This window comes from Silurus aristotelis (genome assembly GCF_946808225.1).
Source record: "Silurus aristotelis genome assembly, chromosome: 17".
NCBI lineage: Eukaryota > Metazoa > Chordata > Actinopteri > Siluriformes > Siluridae > Silurus > Silurus aristotelis.
Window position 1 is genome coordinate 14,319,780 of NC_139590.1, and position 19,554 is coordinate 14,339,333.

Genomic DNA, 19,554 nt, shown 5'->3' on the forward strand with positions numbered 1-19,554 from the left:
AGTATTAAGTTTTACGGATACTGGGTCTGCCTAAGAATAAGATTATCCTACCCAGTGATGGAAAAAAAACGTTTTCCACATTGATGGCAATGATTAGAAGTTAGAAATGTATACACTGTCTATTATGTTAACTTAATTTACCAAATAGAATGTGTGTGGTGGCTTTGTGTGCATTTTTTTTTCTATTTTTCCCACCATTTCTTTTTTGACTGGTGTCAGCAGTTTTTAAACCAGCCCTTCTGGTACCAGCAACCACGCCAGGAGCGAAAGTCACAGAGAATCCCTCTTTTATTTTAACGTGACATGTCTCTGCATGGTTATAAAACTTTTGTTGCTGCTTTTCTCATTCACTGGCACATTTTTCTAATCTACACAAAAGAGATCCTGCAAGTCATCCTGTCTTGATATCCTACTGCCTGCCCATTAAATCCAGTCCGTTTCTCAATGCTCAAGAAGACCTCCTCCCTTCATCACTACTATCAATAATGGCAATAATTTTGCATCCCTAAGAAACCCATTCTGACCCATCAGACCTCAACAAAGACATCACTTCCTACTTTTCCTTAAAAAAAAAAAAAAATCCTCAAACACACTGTGTCTATAAGCAACTGCCTCTCTATCACTGACCAAACAAACTCAAGTCCCACAGTTGCACAGAAACTCATTTTTCCATCCTTAAAATTTTAATATTCGTTGCATTGCAATGGTTCGTTTCTTACCTGGAGAGTCAGTTATATCATGTGACGTAGAGGTTTTCCCAATTTGTTCCACACAGACATCCCACTAGTGTCCCAACCAGGCACTTTATTCTGTTCTAGATCCCTTGGTGATGCCCAAATCCTTACATGGAACTTCATACCAATGCTATATGGAAGACACTCAGCTCATCCTCCCCATCCAGCCCTCAAAGATTCTTGTTTTCTGTCCAAATCTCAGGATGTCTGACAGACATCACATCATCCCAGCAAAACTGAACTACTGATCATGATTCGTGCCCAAAGTAAGATCTTGTGATCTCCATGAACAGCTTACTGATCTCACTGCCATTCGACCATTGAAACTGATCTAGGATGCAGCTGCATGGCTTGTTTTTAAACTTCCCAAGTACTCCCACACCACCCTGTTGATCCAGTGCTCCGTGTTCCCTCGAGCGGCTTCCTGTAGCTGCCCGAATCAGATTTAAAACATTGACACTTACAAAGCCAAAAGCAGGGCAGCGCCCACCATCCTCAAAGGACCTACCTCACCCATGATGGCACCACACTCTAGCTCTGATACTCTAGCACTGATTGACTGGTTCCACCAGAGGAAGGTATGCCTCAAAACTCTTGTTGTTGTTGTTGTTCTGACACCTAGCTATGGAATGAACCACCCCTAGTCCCTACAGCTGATTCACTAACTGATATTTTTTGCAACTGGAAGACAATGTTATGCGAAAAGTTTCCACCAATTGTGACACGTGCTTTCTTCTACTCAAACCTGAGTAGCTTCAACAGAGGACATGCCAACCATGTGAATGTTAGACAAGCAATGTGTAAAAGGATGGTATTAAATACATAAGTACTAATAAGTCATTACTGTTGAATCACATGACTGCAGCAGGAGGTGTGGAGCTGAGCTTTTGGTTGTAAACTGTACTGATATTATTGCTCCCCTTGAACATGATAAAAAAAAAAAAATGCTCTTGTCATATCTTTTTTTTTATGCTGTGGGTTTTGGCATTTTTTTGTTTTGTTTTGTATCTGTACAGTCAATTAGGAAAAGGGAAAACTCAATAAATAAATAGTAGTGAATGGTTTCACCAGGCTATATACACATCTACACACACTCTGACAGAACCTTCGTTCCATACCCCAACCAGAAGGTTTCAGGTTACACCAGTGTCTGAGATAGTTTGCTGAGGGGTTTGAACTCGGCCCTCAATGAAAACAGCATGTGTACAGTAAACCTTGCTGCGATCTCACAAAAGGGCTTCTGTGCGCCACGTCTCTACGAAACAGCGACATCTTAAAGAACAGAGCCACTATTAACTAGTCCAGTTAAATAGTTACGCACATTTCTGTCATAGTTTTGTTCACTTGCTGATTTCACAATTGAATTTTCCACACGGTGCGCAAGAGAAATAGATCATTTCAGCGCCGAGCCTCTTAAATAAGCAGGGCACGCTAAAAATGAGTGACATGGAGGAGAAATTCTTTATTTGTATATATTTTATTCGAGGTGCTACGTGTGACAAGCTGTGAGGAATCCTTCATTTCACTGCATTTACACATTCAAGGCCTTTCTTTTGTCCAAATTCAATTCCTTAATGCCGAGCAATGTAGCAAACACATATTTTCCCCTGCTGTAATACATAACACCCCAAACCCAGTAAAGAAAGCAACAAACCAAAAAACCCACACTCTTACACTGCCAGAATTTGAGGACAAGAGGGGAAAAAAAAAAAAAAAAGGAAAAAGGGAGAGTTTCCAGGGTGATCGGAGGGGAGGAGAAGTAGGCGGTCCTGCTGAGACAAAAGGGGTGTGTGGGGGAGAGAGAGGTAAACAGAGAAAGAGAGGGAGGACAAAACAGAGAGACAAAACGACAGAGAGAGAGAGAGAGAGAGAGAGAGAGAGAGAGAGAGAGAGAGAGAGAGAGAGAGAGAGAGAGAGAGGGGGCAGTCTTTTGTGGAGAGAATGTAAAGAAGACCTAAAGCTGAAGTCTGGCTATGGAAGGGGGTGAAAAAAAACAGACTAAAAAATATATCTTGCATGCATTTTAAGTAGTGATTCAACAGAACAGCAACAGCACTTGAAGAACTGCCTGCATTGAACAAGCTCACAAGTGAAGGTAATAAACCCAGGAAGAAAAAAAAAAAAAAACTTGGAATGAAACAAGGACAACAAGCGAAGCAAAAAAAAAACTGGACAGCAGTCAAAAGGCAGTAAGTACACAACTCTGGAGTAGTTCAACAGTTAGCCGTACTGCTTGTGGAATTCCCAAATCAACTGCTGGAACTGGAGCAAGGGAAAAAAGGGCAGCACATTCTTTCCCCCTCAGGTAAGAGATGATCTCTTGCTTGGCTAAAACAAACTGGTTGAGCTTGTTAATTCAAAGCTGCAACTGCAAAAAGTCAGTCACGCCTAATTCTTATATTAGAAAGCTTAAAGTCTGCATGTGCTGGAAGACTGTTTAAACAGAAAACACCACTACATTCCTTTTACAAGCCTGACAACATGCAAACACCTGCTGCATGCTTTTCAGACCAGGAATGAGCAGGGAAGCCACTATATTATTTCAACAGCTAGTCTTGTTCAACTGTGTTGCTGCATTGCCTTCTAAAGTCCACTGGCTATGAATCGCTATTCAAACAGGAAAAAAAAACTTTAAACCACCAAGGGTGTGGGAACAGAAACACCAAAACAATGTGGCCGAATTAGTTGACAGGAACATGTTCACAACCACACCTCTATTAATGAACAAATATAACCTATGTGCATAGGTACTTACATGGTATTCTTTATATACTACATTTTCTTAAAATTAAATTTTATACATAAACATTTAATTATACACTAAGCCTTTACATATTATTTTTACTCACTAAAAAAACCTTAACTTTTTTTTACTTACTGATAAAACCTTTATATAATTTTTACTTACTGACTAAACCTTTACAAATTATTTTTACTTACTGACTAAACCTTTACATATTACATTTCTTTACAAACTAAACCTTTACATATTTTTACTTACTGACTAAACCTTTACATATTATTTCTACTTACTGACTAAACCTTTACAAATTATTTCTATTTACTGACTAAACCTTAACATGTTTTTTTACTTACTGACTAAACCTTTATATAATTTTTACTTACTGACTAAAGCTTTACATATTACATTCAATTACAAACTAAACCTTTACATATTATTTTTACTCACTGAAACAAAATTGTAGATGTTTTATAATTACTGATAAAAAGTTTATATAATTTTTCCTCACTGACTAAACCGTGACATATTATTTGTAGTTCCCAACAAACCCTTTACATGTGTCTTTTTCTTTTTTCATGCTAACAACCTAAACGTCCATACTATTAAACAATATGTAAAGGTTTACTTATGCAAAACTTTTATACACATTGTTTACATTCAAATGGACCTACATACAACATGTTTACTAACTAGCCTGTATTCTTAAATACTATTACATTCAAACAGTCACACAACAAACATTTTTTACAAACTAAACTAATCTTACATACTTCCCTAGTATATTTGTATAACTTGTTTACTAAATTACTTTCAACTACGTTTACAGAGTTATGTACTAAGCCTCTTTATACTATAGATTCATGTTGTTGAACCAGTACAAACACAGCTCTTATCCCTTTATCCCAACATTTAGGGTTGAACCACGATGGCATCCAGTCTATCCAAACAGTTGTATAGACACTTTTGATTATGGAGTCGGATTAAGGTCCTGAGCACCTACATCCTGGTTCATAAGCAGCAACTAGATTCTTTGTGATCTTTTAAATTAAAGACGTTTCCCAATATAGACTCTTATTTCTCCACACTGTGGTAACCCCGCCCTGTGATATACACCCTTGCAGAACACACCCAAACACCACCGTGTCCCAAGTCCCAAAAAAAGAAAGCAAGATGATAGGTCAACATTGTTTTAACTATCGGGTTCTCATCTATTTGGCTGAAGTACCACACGTCTGCAGTCACACGGAAAAGCCACATACGTAGGAAGTGGGCTCAGTCTGATGCACTGCAAAAGTATATTTTGTAACTAAAGCTGATCGTTTGGAGTAAGGAACACACTTAGTTGTGGTATGCAGTGAGAGAGAGATCTAAGTTAAGCCTGAATATCCACTGGGGTCATGTTAGACTATAAATGACACTGTCTGTAAACTCTTGGCAGGAGTCCATCCAGATTAGGAACGGGGCCAGCTCACTGATCCGAATACGGTCTACTTGTTACTAACAGCTGCAAGGAGCAGAAAGAATGGATGCTCAACAGGAAGCACTTGATATCCTTCAAAACATCTGGACCAAGCTAAAGGCTCTCCCTGAAGCAAGCCCCATCGAGCTAGGAGGATTCCTCATCCTCCTCCTCTTCATTTGTAAGTGCAACAGTTTCTACCAAATATATTAAATATAATTATATTTAAGTTTATATATTAAATATAATATATTTAAGCTTTAAGCTTAAACTGATGGGCTCCAGATTTCTGCTACGGTGGCTGGGAGGTTTTCTCCCACACACATATGACGATCACTAACAGATGTAGATAAAACGACAAACAATGCACAATCAAAACAGAATTGCTGTCAAGAGGAAAATAAATAAATAAATAAAATTTAGTGCCTTTGGTAGATTTGGAAAGTCTCGTATTTTATTTTTATTACATTTATTTTGCTAAGAACATTACAGACTGAGATGTGCCAATCTGACAGCCGGGGGGGGGATTTTATTTTCAAAAAATCAAATTTTTTGAAACTGCCAGAGGCATGGCACAGTAATGTTTTCTCACCGTTTCTGCCATAACACTTTAGGTGAGAAATTACAGGCACTGTGTGTGTCTTGTCATTTCTCACCCTAAGTGCTGGAGCACGGGTTGTCCAAGGATGTATGAAATCAAATACACTGTGGTGTTAGATATGACCTCAAAGACCCAAAGAAAAGTTTAAGCTCCTCACTTCCGGAAAATATATAAATAAATAAAAAGTCTAATGTTAAATGTCTAATAATGTGATGTTGCTTTCTTTCAGTGACAGTCCTGAGCTTGGTGGTGTTTGCTTGTGTGCAGTGCTGCTGTAGCTGTGGACGAGGCAAAAGAAACAGGGACTCTGTCCTCTGAAATACAGCTTTTCTATCTATTGTCTCTACATTTCAGTCGACCATGGAGAGATACCAGACAATGCATCAGCGACAGAGAAAAGAAGGGACAAACAGAAATCACTTCAAAATCTTTGGGGGAATTAGTTTTTGCACTAAGCCTCTTCACACCTGCCTCAATGACACAGTACCAAAGTCAAGAGGAAAACATGTCAGAGGAGTGAAAATATTTCACTCAACCTGCTGGTGTTAACTACAGGAACAGTATACAGAGACTGCAGATGCGGCTTTTTACTCTTTTACGAAGTTGTGATGCCAGTGAATAATCTCAATGTAATCTGTACTATTACCTATTAGGTATATATGAGAGGAATGGATAAAAAAAAAAAAAGGCATGTTAAAGCTATGCAAGCCAACCGGAACAGGAAGTGGAAGTTTAGAGCTGATGGCTGTGGGCTGTAGATTATGAGGTTGTGAGTTTTAAACCAGCTCAGTTGGATCTTGTGTCAATTGTCACTTTAAATAAAAGCATCAACCAAATGGGCAAATGTAAATGAAAGAAACTTGCAGATGAGGGAAAATTACAGCGGAGCTGATGCAATTCTGTATTTATTCATATAAAAAAACCTATTTTTTATTATTTGGACTGGTATACCAAGGTATCAGCTACAGTTACCAGAATACAGTTATAACAGAATGCCAAGCTCCTAGTTTTTACAACTTATCCATTTTCCGAACATCAAACGATCTCTAAACATTTACATATAAACTATATGACAATTATTAAATCATACTACATTTCATATTTCTCAAAATACAACCGATATTGTTAAATATTCCTTCTTCATAATGATTAAAAAACACAAACACGTAGCACCTTAAAGCACTATTTAAACAATTTATAATAAAAACATGTTCTTTTATCAATCTATCTAAAACCTAAAAGACCTTCAATAAATCCAACTCTGTTAACTGCCAAAGTGTGTGTATTATATGAAATCTTACCCTTCTTGTTCACAGAAAGCAACCATGGCCTCAAAGTCCTGCAGAGGTGCTTTGTCCTGTTCTTTCTCTGAACCTCGTTTCTCCTGTGGGAAAAAAAAAAAAAAAGGGGGGGGGGGGGGCTCTAATGAAACATTTTATAAAACACACAATAGCAAAATGGACATCCAAACAAAAGTCTAAATTATAAAGAAATATTTGGAAACTTATATTTTCAAGCTTATCAGGCATTAAAATGACAGACATGAAAAAGCCTGTTAGTTTCCATTTTTGGTAGAAACTGTGTTTTGCTTTAAAAAACACCGAGTCTGAAAATGCATGTGGAGGACCATATGGATTTGATTAACTTACATTCAACACAGAGAAAATAAACACAGTACCAGTCTCTACACTCCCATACACAAGGCTTGGTTTAGACATAAACAGGATATATACTACTACTTATGTGTACTACTGTGTGTGTGTGTGTGTGTGTGTGTGTGTGTGTGTGTGTGTGTGTCTTTTATAGACATGGAAAAGATATATTAGGCAGCAAGTGAAAGGTCAGTTGATGTGATGAAAGCAGGAAAAATGGGGCCAGATTTAATTTGACAAGGCTTTTGTTTTGCAAGAAATTTTTAAAGGCTAGAACAGGTCTGGTGAGATGTTCCTATTGTGCAATGGTTAATACCTACTAAAACTGGTGAACCGGCAACAGGGCACATTGATGTGCATCAGTGGGGCCAATCTGTTTTTTCCCGATCCCACAGAAGAGCTACTGTAGCCTAAATAGCTCAAAAGTTCATACTTGCCCATTTTTCCAGCTTCAAATCCATCGAGAACTGACTCTTCCCCTGCTGCATAATATTTCCCACCCCTTGATAATCAATGTTATTCACTTTACCAGTCAGTGGTTTAAAGTTATGGCTGAAATATACGCAAAAACAATACGCGCACTATGGTCAAATGTTTGTGGACAGCTATGATCATCGTGCCCGTAAGTAAGCTTTCATTGAACTGTTGCCGCAAAGTTGGAATCTCACAATTGTCTAGACTTTATATGGTCTTTATATGGTGAAGCATTAGGATTTTCCTTTTACTATAACACATCTTTTATCCAAAAATCAGTGCCAGTGGTGTCCGCAAACTTTAGGCCATGAAGTGTATGTATGATTTTGAAATCTATTCTGGAAGAGAGCATCAGGATTGAGAGACCACATGATTCAACTAAATAAAATATGTTAGGGCAGTTTTAACTTTTATAAGCTTCATTGACAATGAAGGCCACATGCATAATGACAGGAATGTACTGGATGCAATACAGTCATATCTATTCATTTTGCTCGGCTGTTCCTCGGTCTAAGACGGCAAATGCCCTTAAGGTTTAATCGTGTGTACGGAACAACCAACAGCTCCGCTATTAGCTAAAAGCTAATACAAAATAATATAAAGATCCTGACCATAATGACCTTTTTTTTTTAAAAACTAAGAACACTAAGTCTTAAATACACAAAAGGATTTAGACGTGAGATGTGAGAGCACATGGGATTAGTCAGACAGATTTAGTTCTTAAATACATTCAAAGCACTAGGATAGGCCAGCGAAATCCAAGAGACACTAAAGCCTGCCTGTGGCACAGAGAAACACAATATATGTTTGAATTTTCATTGAATATACCTTCATAAGCAATGTTTTCAATCATTTCCCCCTGATTTTCCCCAGTTTAGGTTGTCAAGTCTCATCATCACATGACAGGAATGTAATCAGGGAACAATTCATTTAAAGAATAGATAAGTTTTAAACTATAATGAGGCTCATACTGAACTTCCTTAAACCATAATTAGGACTTCTGGTTAAATAGTTACAGAAGGGCAATTATTTGTAATTGGTGTTTTTTGAGTTTGATACTTCTTAAGGTTTCTTCGAGTTGTCTCAGGGAGTTTTTTTTGTTCTACAGTCTCCTATCGCTTGTTCATCAAATTTATATTCAAAACATTTACAAATCTTCTTTCCAAAAATGTCTACTAACATTGAACTGAATCAACACTTCTTTCCTTTGAGACAGCAGAAGCAAGCACTTACACCAAATACACTCATTCACAGACTGAACAATGCCTTGTTCAGCCTCTCATCAGATCAAGACTGGACTATGCAACTTACTACCTCGCAGGTTTGCTTCTGACATATATCTGACCTCAGAACTGATACAAATGCAGCTGCAAGACTTGTTTTCAACTTTCCTGAGGTCTCGCACACCACCCAATTGCTACATTCCATTCGATGGCTGCCTGTAGCTGTCCCAGTTCAGATTAAAAACCTTGATGCTTACACACTGTACAAAACCAAAAAGCAGCCCTCTACCTTACAGCTCTACTCCTACCAGCACCCCTCTACTCCTCTCCCACATTCCCTCTCATCCATAATCTGTGCCCACCATCTCTTAGGGTAGAAGGAAGACATGCTTCAAAACTCTTCTCTGATCTGGCACCTATGTGGTGGAGCGAACTTCCTCATGATGTCCAAACGCTTCAAAGTCTTCTTCAAAGGAAGTCTAAAGAACTACAGCTTTTCTATCTATTTTCTCTCTTTCTGTCAGTTTTCAGACTGGTGGACTGTATTCTTAATCTGTTTCCTAATGAACCAGCATCTGAATGAATTTAGTCGCCGACAGTTGAAAGCCGCTCCGGATAATAGAGTCTGCCGAATGCCATAACTGTAAATATAAATGTAGTTACTTTTGGAACAGTAGTGAACCTGGTACACAGAGAACAGTACAACTTTATCCCTCCCACTCACAGAGAAGGCCAAATGTGTTCTCTCAGACCTCTGGCTTCACCAGGAGGTGTGTCTCGTCAATTTATTGCACGAGAGTGAGTGCTTTCACAGAGGCATCAACCAGGAGCTTGAATTTCATTCAACATCAGACATGCAGTGAATTCGTTGCTGAAATAACTGGGAAAATGATCAGGTAAAAGAGCATTACAAATAAACCCTTTCACCATGTAATCTAATAGGTAGCCTAATGTTTACGCTGTAATGTTTTCACTATTACGTGCCTTTTTGCGATTGATCTCTTTACAGATGAGAAAGCGGAGCTGGTCTCTGTCTCTGGGAGAGTAGTATATACGGCAAGAGGAGGGCAGGCCGTCACGCCCGGCTCGTCCCGATTCCTGATAATAGCTGGCCAAGGACTTAGCCAAGTTCCAGTGAGCTACAAACCTGAAAGATACAAAGATAAATCACATTATAGCTATAAGCATGCTCACACAGACACATGTATATAAACATGAATTTAAAGTGTAGCACGCTTGCTGCTACACTGTATATCAGATTATCTGTTTCTGATGAAAACAAATCATCACTGACCTCACATTGGCTTTGTCAACACCCATCCCGAAGCTGATAGTGGCTACAATGACGGGTACCTTCCCTTCCATCCAGTCAGTCTGAGATTCAGTGCGATCACTTGTCTTCAGGCCTGCTCACACCACATTCAAACAATAAAAAACAACACATTTTAGAGGAACCTAAGATAAAAGAGAAGTGGTGCATTCCTAAACTATAAATTATACCACTATATACCATTATCAGTTCAAATCTTCTACATGAGATAATAATAAGAAATACAGTACATCATTACTCGTATTACTAACACTATTACTTCAAAAGAATCGACAGTAAAACGTTGATGTATTAGTCTTTAATCAAAGTCCGGACTGTTACATAACTAGGGATGTGCAAAGAATTACTAAGAATTTCATTATAATTTATTAAACAGTTTATTTAAACTGTTAAACTAAGTGGTCAGCATGAAATAATGACTAATAACTATGTCGTGTCAAGTGACTGTCGTTTATACTATTAATATATAATTGTGCTGTTTTGGAGTAAATAAAAATTACTTGAATTAAGTGAATGGGTTTATATTCATATGTTTGCGCTTTGCTTTGGGAGGGACTGCTTTACCAGAGTTATGAGTTAATGAGTTATTTACGTTTTTAACTCTATATAAAGTATCCTTTAATGCACTTTAGTAGCTATTCATTACATTTTTAGTAACTTTTCAGTAACTAATCTTTTGGATAAATTCAGTAACTCTTTTGTGTAGTAACTCTTCAGTAACTTCTCTGTTTAATGACTCTTTAGTAATTGTACAGTGACTCTTCGGTGACTCCTAGATTTTGGCCAAGAGCTTTATCTAGCTAATGATTAAAGAACAGCTAACTAACCAATAAGTGTTCAGTTACATTGCTACAAGCAGTGTGTAGTTTACAGCCTGTTTTAAAAGCAAACTTTTCTTTAAACTGTAACGAATTACCTGCATGGTAGGGCTTAGCCATAATCCCCAGCTTAGTCAGTCTGTGTGCAACATCCTCACAACTCTCTCTTGTGCGACAGTATACAATCCCACACCCCTTTAACACACACACACACACACACAAAAATTACAATTGAAAATAAACAACTGTATACACAAACTGCCCAGTGAGGCTAGTAGGGTTAGTGTTACACTTACTTATACAATTACCAAATCATGACAAGGAAAAAACGAATCTTCTACTGCAAGCCATTATAGTAGCATCAGCTTCATAGTCTTGGATGACAGGAGTAGAGGTCTACTGCTGTTGTAGACTTTTTACCTCAAGCTTCAGTATATTTTTTATTCAGAGATGTTTTTCTGCTCACCAGAGATTTTAAAGGGTGTTATTACAGTGACTGTCACCACAATCTGAACATTCTCCACCTCTTTTTGTATCAAGAAGACATTTTGAAAGCAGAACTGCTGCTTCAAAACACATGTAAACACTTTAGTACACACAAAAAGCCTAGTAAGTCAGCAGTAATTGAATTTCCAAGTTTCTGAGCTCAATTTCTTCCCACCATGCTGATATATGAGGTAAACATGAACTGAAGCTCTTGATCTGCACCTGCATGATTTTATGCATTGTACTGCATTGATTGGCTGATTAGATAATTACATGAACAAGCAGGTGCAAAGAAGTTCCTATTCAAGTATTCGATAAACAGTCTTTTTACTAGAAACTTTCAATAGGTTTAAACACTTTAATAAAATGTTACACTTATTTTAGCAAACGAGTGAATTTTCCTAAAACAGCGATTTATTAAAACTTTGTCCACGTTTATATAATATTTCATTACTGTTGAACATACCTTCCTCAATGTTTGAAAAGTAAAAGGATCAAGCCGAAGCCAATGATGTTTATTTCATTGATTATTGGTTTTTCAGAGTTTTCAGGGATCCTCTGAAGTATTCATATGTCTAGCGCCAGTTCAAAATTATATCTAGATGTCTTCACATATCTGCTTACAATTATAATACATTCACAAATCATAATATACAAAATAGCTTATTAAAAATTGCAAACCACTTCAGAAACTGTGGTACAATTGGAAATACAATCTTTGGAGGACATGAAACTTTAATGCTGATACATAAGTGTTAAAGTTAACAAAAAAAGAGAAATTTAAAAAGAAATTACACTATGTGGACAAAAGTTTGTGGACACCTGACCTGAAGATTTGTATTTGCTTTTTGAACATTGAATTGCACTTTTAGTTGCCGTTTGCTGTTATAATAATCTCCACTCTTGTTGAGATGTTGTTCCACTAGATTTTAGAGTGTGCTTGTGGAAAATGTGATGCCATCACATCCAAAGACATGTTATCCATGTAACTTTGTAGTAACAGTTTGGAGAAAAAAGCACATATGGCTGGAAAAGGGTTCATCCCAGTACTTTTCATATAATGTATGTGCATACACAATAAATAACAAAGTAAAAAAAACCCTAATAAATAAATATTGAATTGAGGTAAACATTTGGAATTGAGACACACCCCATTAAATTGATGAATTCATTCGAAGAAATCGCCAGGCGCTGACGGGTTTCCTTCCGAATTTGTTAAGAAATTAAATGTTAAATTAGCCGACTCACTGTCAACATCGAGACAAGCAAATACTCTCTGGGAGGAAAGGAACCAACATCATGGAATTCGTATAGACCTATTAGCCTCCTATTAGCCTTCTCAACGCAGATGTTAAGATTCTAGCCAAACTTCTGGCCTCTCGTTTGGAGAGGATTCTCCCTAGAATTATCTCAGAAAAGCAAACTGGATTAATAAAAAGGCTACATTCCTTTTTAAACATTCATACTCTTTTCAATATTATATATTCGAAGCAAAGTAGTTCTCCACATTGGTGGTCATTTTTTTCCGATCGAATGGGAATATCTTTTTACATTGTTAAGGGAGTTTAGCTGTGAGGATCGATCAACATCTTGGATTCGCTTATTATATGTCGAACCTCGAGGTTCTATATACAGTACAGACCAGAAGTTTGGACACACCTTCTCATTCAAAGAGTTTTCTTTATTTTCTTGACTATGAAAATTGTAGAGTCACACTGAAGGCATCAAGGGCTATTTGACCAAGAAGGAGAGTGATGGGGTGCTGCGCCAGATGACCTGGCCTCCACAGTCACCGGACCTGAACCCAATCGAGATGGTTTAGGGGTGAGCTGGACCGCAGAGTGAAGGCAAAAGGGCCAACAAGTGCCAAGCATCTCTCGGGGAACTCCTTCAAGACTGTTGGAAGACCATTTCAGGTGACTACCTCTTGAAGCTCATCAAGAGAATGCCAAGAGTGTGCAAAGCAGTAATCAAAGCAAAAGGTGGCTACTTTGAAGAACCTAGAATATGACATTTTCAGTTGTTTCACACTTTTTTGTTATGTATATAATTCCATATATAATTCCACGTGTTAATTCATAGTTTTGATGCCTTCAGTGTGAATTTACAATTTTCATAGTCATGAAAATAAAGAAAACTCTTTGAATGAGAAGGTGTGTCCAAACTTTTGGTCTGTACTGTATATAGCAACAATGTTAAATCCGATTATTTTACCTTGTCGCACGGTACTCACCAGGGATGTCCTCTCTCTCCCTTACTTTTTGCACTTCCTGTATTTTAGGGCATACTCCGTGAAGGAAATGAGTAGAAACTAGCCCTATATGCTAATGATTTGTTACTTTATGTTACTGTCCCGGTTACATCTATCCCCGTAATAACGCGTCTGCTCGAGGATTTTAATGAAATTTTCTGGATATAAATTGAACCTAAAAAAAAAAAAAGAAAAAAAAAAAAAGAGTGAATGCCTACACATAAATCAATCTGTTCAAAAGATAAAACAAACTGACTTTCTTTTTCATTTTGAGGATTCTAAATTGAAATATCTTGGAGCAAATGTTACTCGTTCCTACTCCGGATTAATGGCGGCTAATTTTACGGCCTTAATTGCATACATGAATTCAGCTTTTGGAAAAAATGGGCTGCTTTACCATTGTCTCCACTTGGTAGAATAAATACAGTTAAAATGAACATTCTTCCAAAATTTCTGTAGCAGTCTATTCCTTTGTTTTTAACCTAAATCATTCTTCAAAAATATTGACCAGCTAATCTTGTCTTGTCTTTTGTATGGGCAAAAAAAAATCCCCCATGGTTTCCAAATTTTTACTTTGAAAATGCAAACTAAGTGGGGGCCTGCGTTACCTAAGCTCATGCCTTTATTATTGGGCAGCTAATATTCGTAAGCTGGCATTCTGGGTGCGGGCCCCCAATCTGCAATGGCGCTATGGTGTTTTCCTCCCCTTTCTACCTCAGCTGCACGCTATACAGATAATCCAGTAGTGTGTACCTCTCTCAACATATTTGATCAATTTCTGCGTTATTTTAAATTGACCTCAGCCTCTACCATGGCTCCTATATGCAATAATCACTTCTTCCAGCCCGACCCTTTACAGATTCTACATTCACTTTCTGGGAGAAGAAGGATCAAAAATGCTTTAAACACTTTCATTAATAACGTTTTTACCACCTTCTCCACCATCTGCACGAGAAGAGATGTTTAGATTTAGTGGTTTTATCTCTCAAATATACACTTTGACTCGGTCAAAGGAAAATTGCTATAATTTAAAAAACCCTAGCGTTTGGTAAGAGAAATTAGACCTAAAGTTTCACGATGGTTATTGGGACAATATACGCACTTCCACGTCGTGTGCTAGACTCAGTATTATACAATTTAACACGGCCCATAGAGCTCATCTTTCTAAGACTAAATCGATCAAAGGTATATCCCAACGTTCCCGACATACAGGTGCATCTCAATTAATAAGACTGGATTATGAATTCAATTCAAATTAATTATAAAGATTCATCACACACACAGAGTGATATATTTTAAGTGTTTATTTCTTCTCATTTGAATGATTATGGCTTACAGCTAATGAAAACCCAAAATTCATCTCAGAAAATTCACAGATTGTGAAATATGAATATGAATCTATATAATATACGAGTTTCACTTTTTGTATTGAATTACTAAAATAAAAAAAATATTTTTAATGACATTCTAATTTACTGAGATGCACCTGCATGTGAAAAAATTTGAACTTACACCCTGTAACCACATATGTTTGCACTCTGTCCCAAACTGCAAAAGGTTTGGAACTCCTTCTTTAAAACTGTCTCTGAAATTCTTAAAATCAAATTCGACATCTGCCCTTTAATTGCCATTTTTGGTGTTTCATCTCCAGTTTTAACCTCTAACCCATTAGCGAGGTAGTGTTGTCTCATTTGCGTCTTTGTTTGCTCGGCGCAGAATATTATGTTGGACCTCCCTACAACTTCCTTCGGTATCAGTATGGCTTAAAGATTTTATCTTCTTTTTAAAACTAAAAAAAAAAAAAAATCAAGTATAGTTTCAGAGGCAGGAAAAAAAGGGACTTTAATGATGTATGTATCCTGGAGGTAGATTGAGGGAAGATATAATAATTTTTTACCACCTTTACTACTTTGTGAAGTAGTTTTTGTTATTTGTTTTTGTATTATTATTTGTTTAATTTATATATTTCCCTTTGTTTTGTTTTTTTCATCCCTCATTTAATTTTGTAGACCTTCTTTATATGTCCCTTTGTTCTGGTTTGGTATTAAAATATGTAAAAGTGTAATTTTGCAATAAAATTAATTAAATTCCTGGCCCAAAAAAGAAAAAAAAATTGAGACACACCCTTTGTGAACGGAGAGAAAAACTCAGTCCACCAATTAGAAGCCAGAACAGGACATGTCCAATGTTAGCAAGCAAGTGAGAAGTTCTAAACTGAGGTGTAGACTGATGCTTTTAACTGCTTATTGCAGACACAAAGCCATTTGCAAAAAAAATAATCCAGGAAGTTAAAAATCGAGCATCAATCTGACTGTAACAAACATCTGAGTTTGAATGTTTGTGGGAATCTAATCAAGAGACAACGTGGATAGAGAAAAAAAAAAGTTAGTAGTAGAAAGAAAAAAAAAAAAAAAAGAACATTCATTTAATGTCATCACTTAGATAAGTGTGAGCACTAAGGTCTATTCGATTACTTTATTTAATACATTATTTTAAAAATTATCCAATAAGCATCCAGGCTGCCATTTTAAAGGCCATCATCGTGCACCATGAGGCACAAATTCTTCCAAAAGAGATGTCAGAACAACAGCCTGACCTCAAAAATGACAGCTGCATGAACACGTTTGGTGTAGAGCAAAGCGAAAGCAATGTGCACTAGAAACGCATGCTTTATGAGCCAATTTTAGCAAAAGCAAACTACATCTAAGCAGTGTAGGTTGAGCATCGCAGGTTATTTACGTTACACTATTTTTTAATGGATTACCGCTTTGACTAGACTGAAAATGTATATGCAACATCTTTCTATTTCTTAAACGAAGCCCAGGTTAGCTACAAAAAACATAAAAAAAATCAGGAAATGGGAAAACATCTGTGCAATACTTTACACTCCTATGCAAGAGATTTCTAGATTATTTAAAATAACAGTGGTGCATAAATATAGTGGTTCACTGTAATTAGATCAGTAATTAGTCAGTCGTAATAATTGTGAGGAATATTATATGTGTTTCTAAAGCAAAAATTCTAACTAATAGGTACAGTTAAATAAGTCCAGATGTAAACACTTGAAAAGTTTACATCACACTGTATTAGTTCCCATGTCAGGGAATGCAAAAATATTATATATTTTAATGTTTAATTTCAGCTAAATCTGTGGATGATATACATCCTCTATACTGTATTTAAAGAAAAACTCTTCTGCCTGCTATGACTTAATAATCAGACAGCTATTGCAACTATTATGTAAAGTTCTGAGAGAATCTGATGTACCCACTATATTACAACCAAACCCCCCACTCAAAAAAAACCCCAAAAACCAACTGACCTTCTCAGCTGAGCATCCCCCAAGCGCTTCCTTAGCAAACGCATGTAGATGAACGTACGGGTCAGGCAGCAGATCTCGAAATATCACATCGTACTTCAGGTTTTTGCGAAACACCGGAGTGGAAAAAATGAGTGGTGATTTTAGCTTAAGCGAGTGAGCAATGTCCTCCTGCACGCGCTTCGGCGCGGTCGCTGTCAAGGCCACGCAGGGGACTCCAGGAAGACGGGTGCGCAGGTCCCCCAGCTTCAGGTAGTCAGGTCTGAAATCGTGACCCCACTGAGAGACACAGTGAGCTTCATCAACCGCCAGGCAGGTTAGCAACCCGCGGGAGCACAGCGAGCTCAGGCAAGGCTGGAAGGATGGAGAAGCAACCATCTCAGGAGTGATATACAACAGCTTGAGACGAGGAGTTTTACTATGCAAGTCGTCCAGGATCTGCTTTCTCTCGCCGGATGGGAGTTTTGAGTTTATGGAGCATGCTGGTATGTTTAGTGCCTTAAGGTGCTCTACCTGATCCTAGGAAGACAAAGTGAAGACAGAGAACATTTAAATATGACACACACAGTCAATCAAAGTCAAGTCGAATAGGCTTTATTGTCATACCACATACAGTGCAGTACACATTGAAATTAAACATTTCCCCCAGGACCAAAGTGCTACAGCAAACAACATAAATTAACAAAAGGAACACAAAAGTACACATAACTCTAAACTAACGACACAAAGTGCACATGTGCAACATTGTGCAACAAATGCAGTGACCTACACATTCTAAACAAAAGCAATACACAACAACCCTGTCTTTAAGCGTAATTCTTTCTATGGATCATACAGCATTATTACACCCAGTAAGAAACAATCATATGTGAACTAGCAATGAACTAATTAGTTATGAACAAAAACAAATGAATTCAAAGCGTATAGATTTTGCCTCCTCGCAGCTCCAGAAATCATCAGAACGACCCTGAGCTCAGGATACTGCTTGTTTGGGTTTCCTCCTGGTTCTCAGGCTTCCTCCCAGAAATTCAGCTGGAGTCAAAGAGCTCATAGGTGCGAATGAGTGCGTGTGCACCGTGTCCAACAACAGCCTGGAATTCCATACAGGACATATTGTATTCCGGCCTGTTTGCCTGTTTTTCTAGAATAGGTTGACTGAAAATGAAAGAATGAATCCTGCATTGCATAGAAGAGTGCAGGAATAACCTGTCAGTCCACACTTTGACAATCTAAACGATATAGAGTTTTACTTTAAGCATGTCAAAATTAACAATCAGGTAAAATCACAATTTCTTATTCTTTAAATTAATCACACACTCAAATACGTTAAACAATTCATACACATCTGTATATATGTATATCCACGATGCACTTTAACTTATTTAGTCCTTAGCGCTGTGTTCTGTTATGTAGCTCTGAGTTTTGTTATGTAGCTCTATGTTGTTTTATGTAGCTCTGGGTTCTGTTATGAAGCTCAAGGTTCTGTTAAGTAGCTCTGTATTGTTTTATGTAGCTCTGTGTTGTTTTATGTAGCTCTGGGTTCTGTTATGTAGCTCTATGTTGTTTTATGTAGCTCTAGGTTCTGTTATATAGCTCTGTGTTGTTTTATGTAGCTCTGGGTTCTGTTATGTAGCTCTTCATTCTGTTATGTAGCTCTGCGTTCTGTTATTTGGCTCTGTGTCCTGTTATGTAGCTCTGTGTTGTTTCATGTAACCCTGCGTTCTGTTATGTAGCTCTGCGTTCTGTTATGGGGCTCTATGTTGTTTTATGTAGCTCTGGGTTCTGTTATGTAGCTCTATGTTGTTTTATGTAGCTCTGGGTTCTGTTATGTAGCTCTATGTTGTTTTATGTAGCTCTGGGTTCTGTTATGTAGCTCTATGTTGTTTTATGTAGCTCTATGTTGTTTTATGTAGCTTTGTATTGTTTTATGTAGCTCTGGGTTCTGTTATGTAGCTCTATGTTGTTTTATGTAGCTCTGGGTTCTGTTATGTAGCTCTGGGTTCTGTTATGTAGATCGATGTTGTTTTATGTAGCTCTATTTTGTTTTATGTAGCTCTATTTTGTTTTATGTAGCTCTATTTTGTTTTATGTAGCTCTGGATTCTGTTATGTAGCTCTGTGTCCTGTTATGTAGCTCTATGTCGTTTTATGTAGCTCTGGGTTCTGTTATGTGGCTCTGGGTTCTGTTATGTGGCTCTGGGTTCTGTTTTGTGGCTCTGGGTTCTGTTATGTGGCTCTGCGTTCTGTTATGTGGCTCTGGGTTCTGTTTTGTGGCTCTGCGTTCTGTTATGTGGCTCTGCGTTCTGTTATGTGGCTCTATGTTCTGTTATGATGCTTATTTGTTCTTTTATGAAGCTATGTGTTCTGTTCTGTTCTGTAGTTCGATGTTTTATGTAGCAGAAGGGTTCTGGAAAAACATCTCATTTTATAAAATAGAATCTCATTTAAAAATGTACTGCAGCAGC

The 19,554-nt window shown here is 37.4% G+C and overlaps 1 protein-coding gene and 1 long non-coding RNA gene across 2 annotated transcripts in view; one reads left to right on the forward strand and one right to left on the reverse strand.

Moving 5' to 3' along the window:
* Positions 1–19,554, reverse strand: part of recql5 (RecQ helicase-like 5) — a 42,780-nt gene that overhangs the window by 22,414 nt on the left and 812 nt on the right. Inside the window, exons 3-7 of the mRNA XM_083565797.1 lie at positions 17,094–17,609; positions 11,133–11,229; positions 10,181–10,292; positions 9,871–10,033; positions 6,839–6,921 (exon numbers count right to left, since the gene is read on the reverse strand). Coding sequence (XP_083421923.1) covers positions 6,839–6,921; positions 9,871–10,033; positions 10,181–10,292; positions 11,133–11,229; positions 17,094–17,609 — 971 coding nt within the window. The remainder of the gene's footprint in view (positions 1–6,838; positions 6,922–9,870; positions 10,034–10,180; positions 10,293–11,132; positions 11,230–17,093; positions 17,610–19,554) is intronic.
* On the forward strand, positions 2,535–9,074 carry LOC310739774. The gene is made up of 4 exons (XR_014537473.1): positions 2,535–3,039; positions 4,916–5,117; positions 5,767–8,984; positions 9,060–9,074. It is a non-coding gene; the product is annotated as an uncharacterized lncRNA (long non-coding RNA).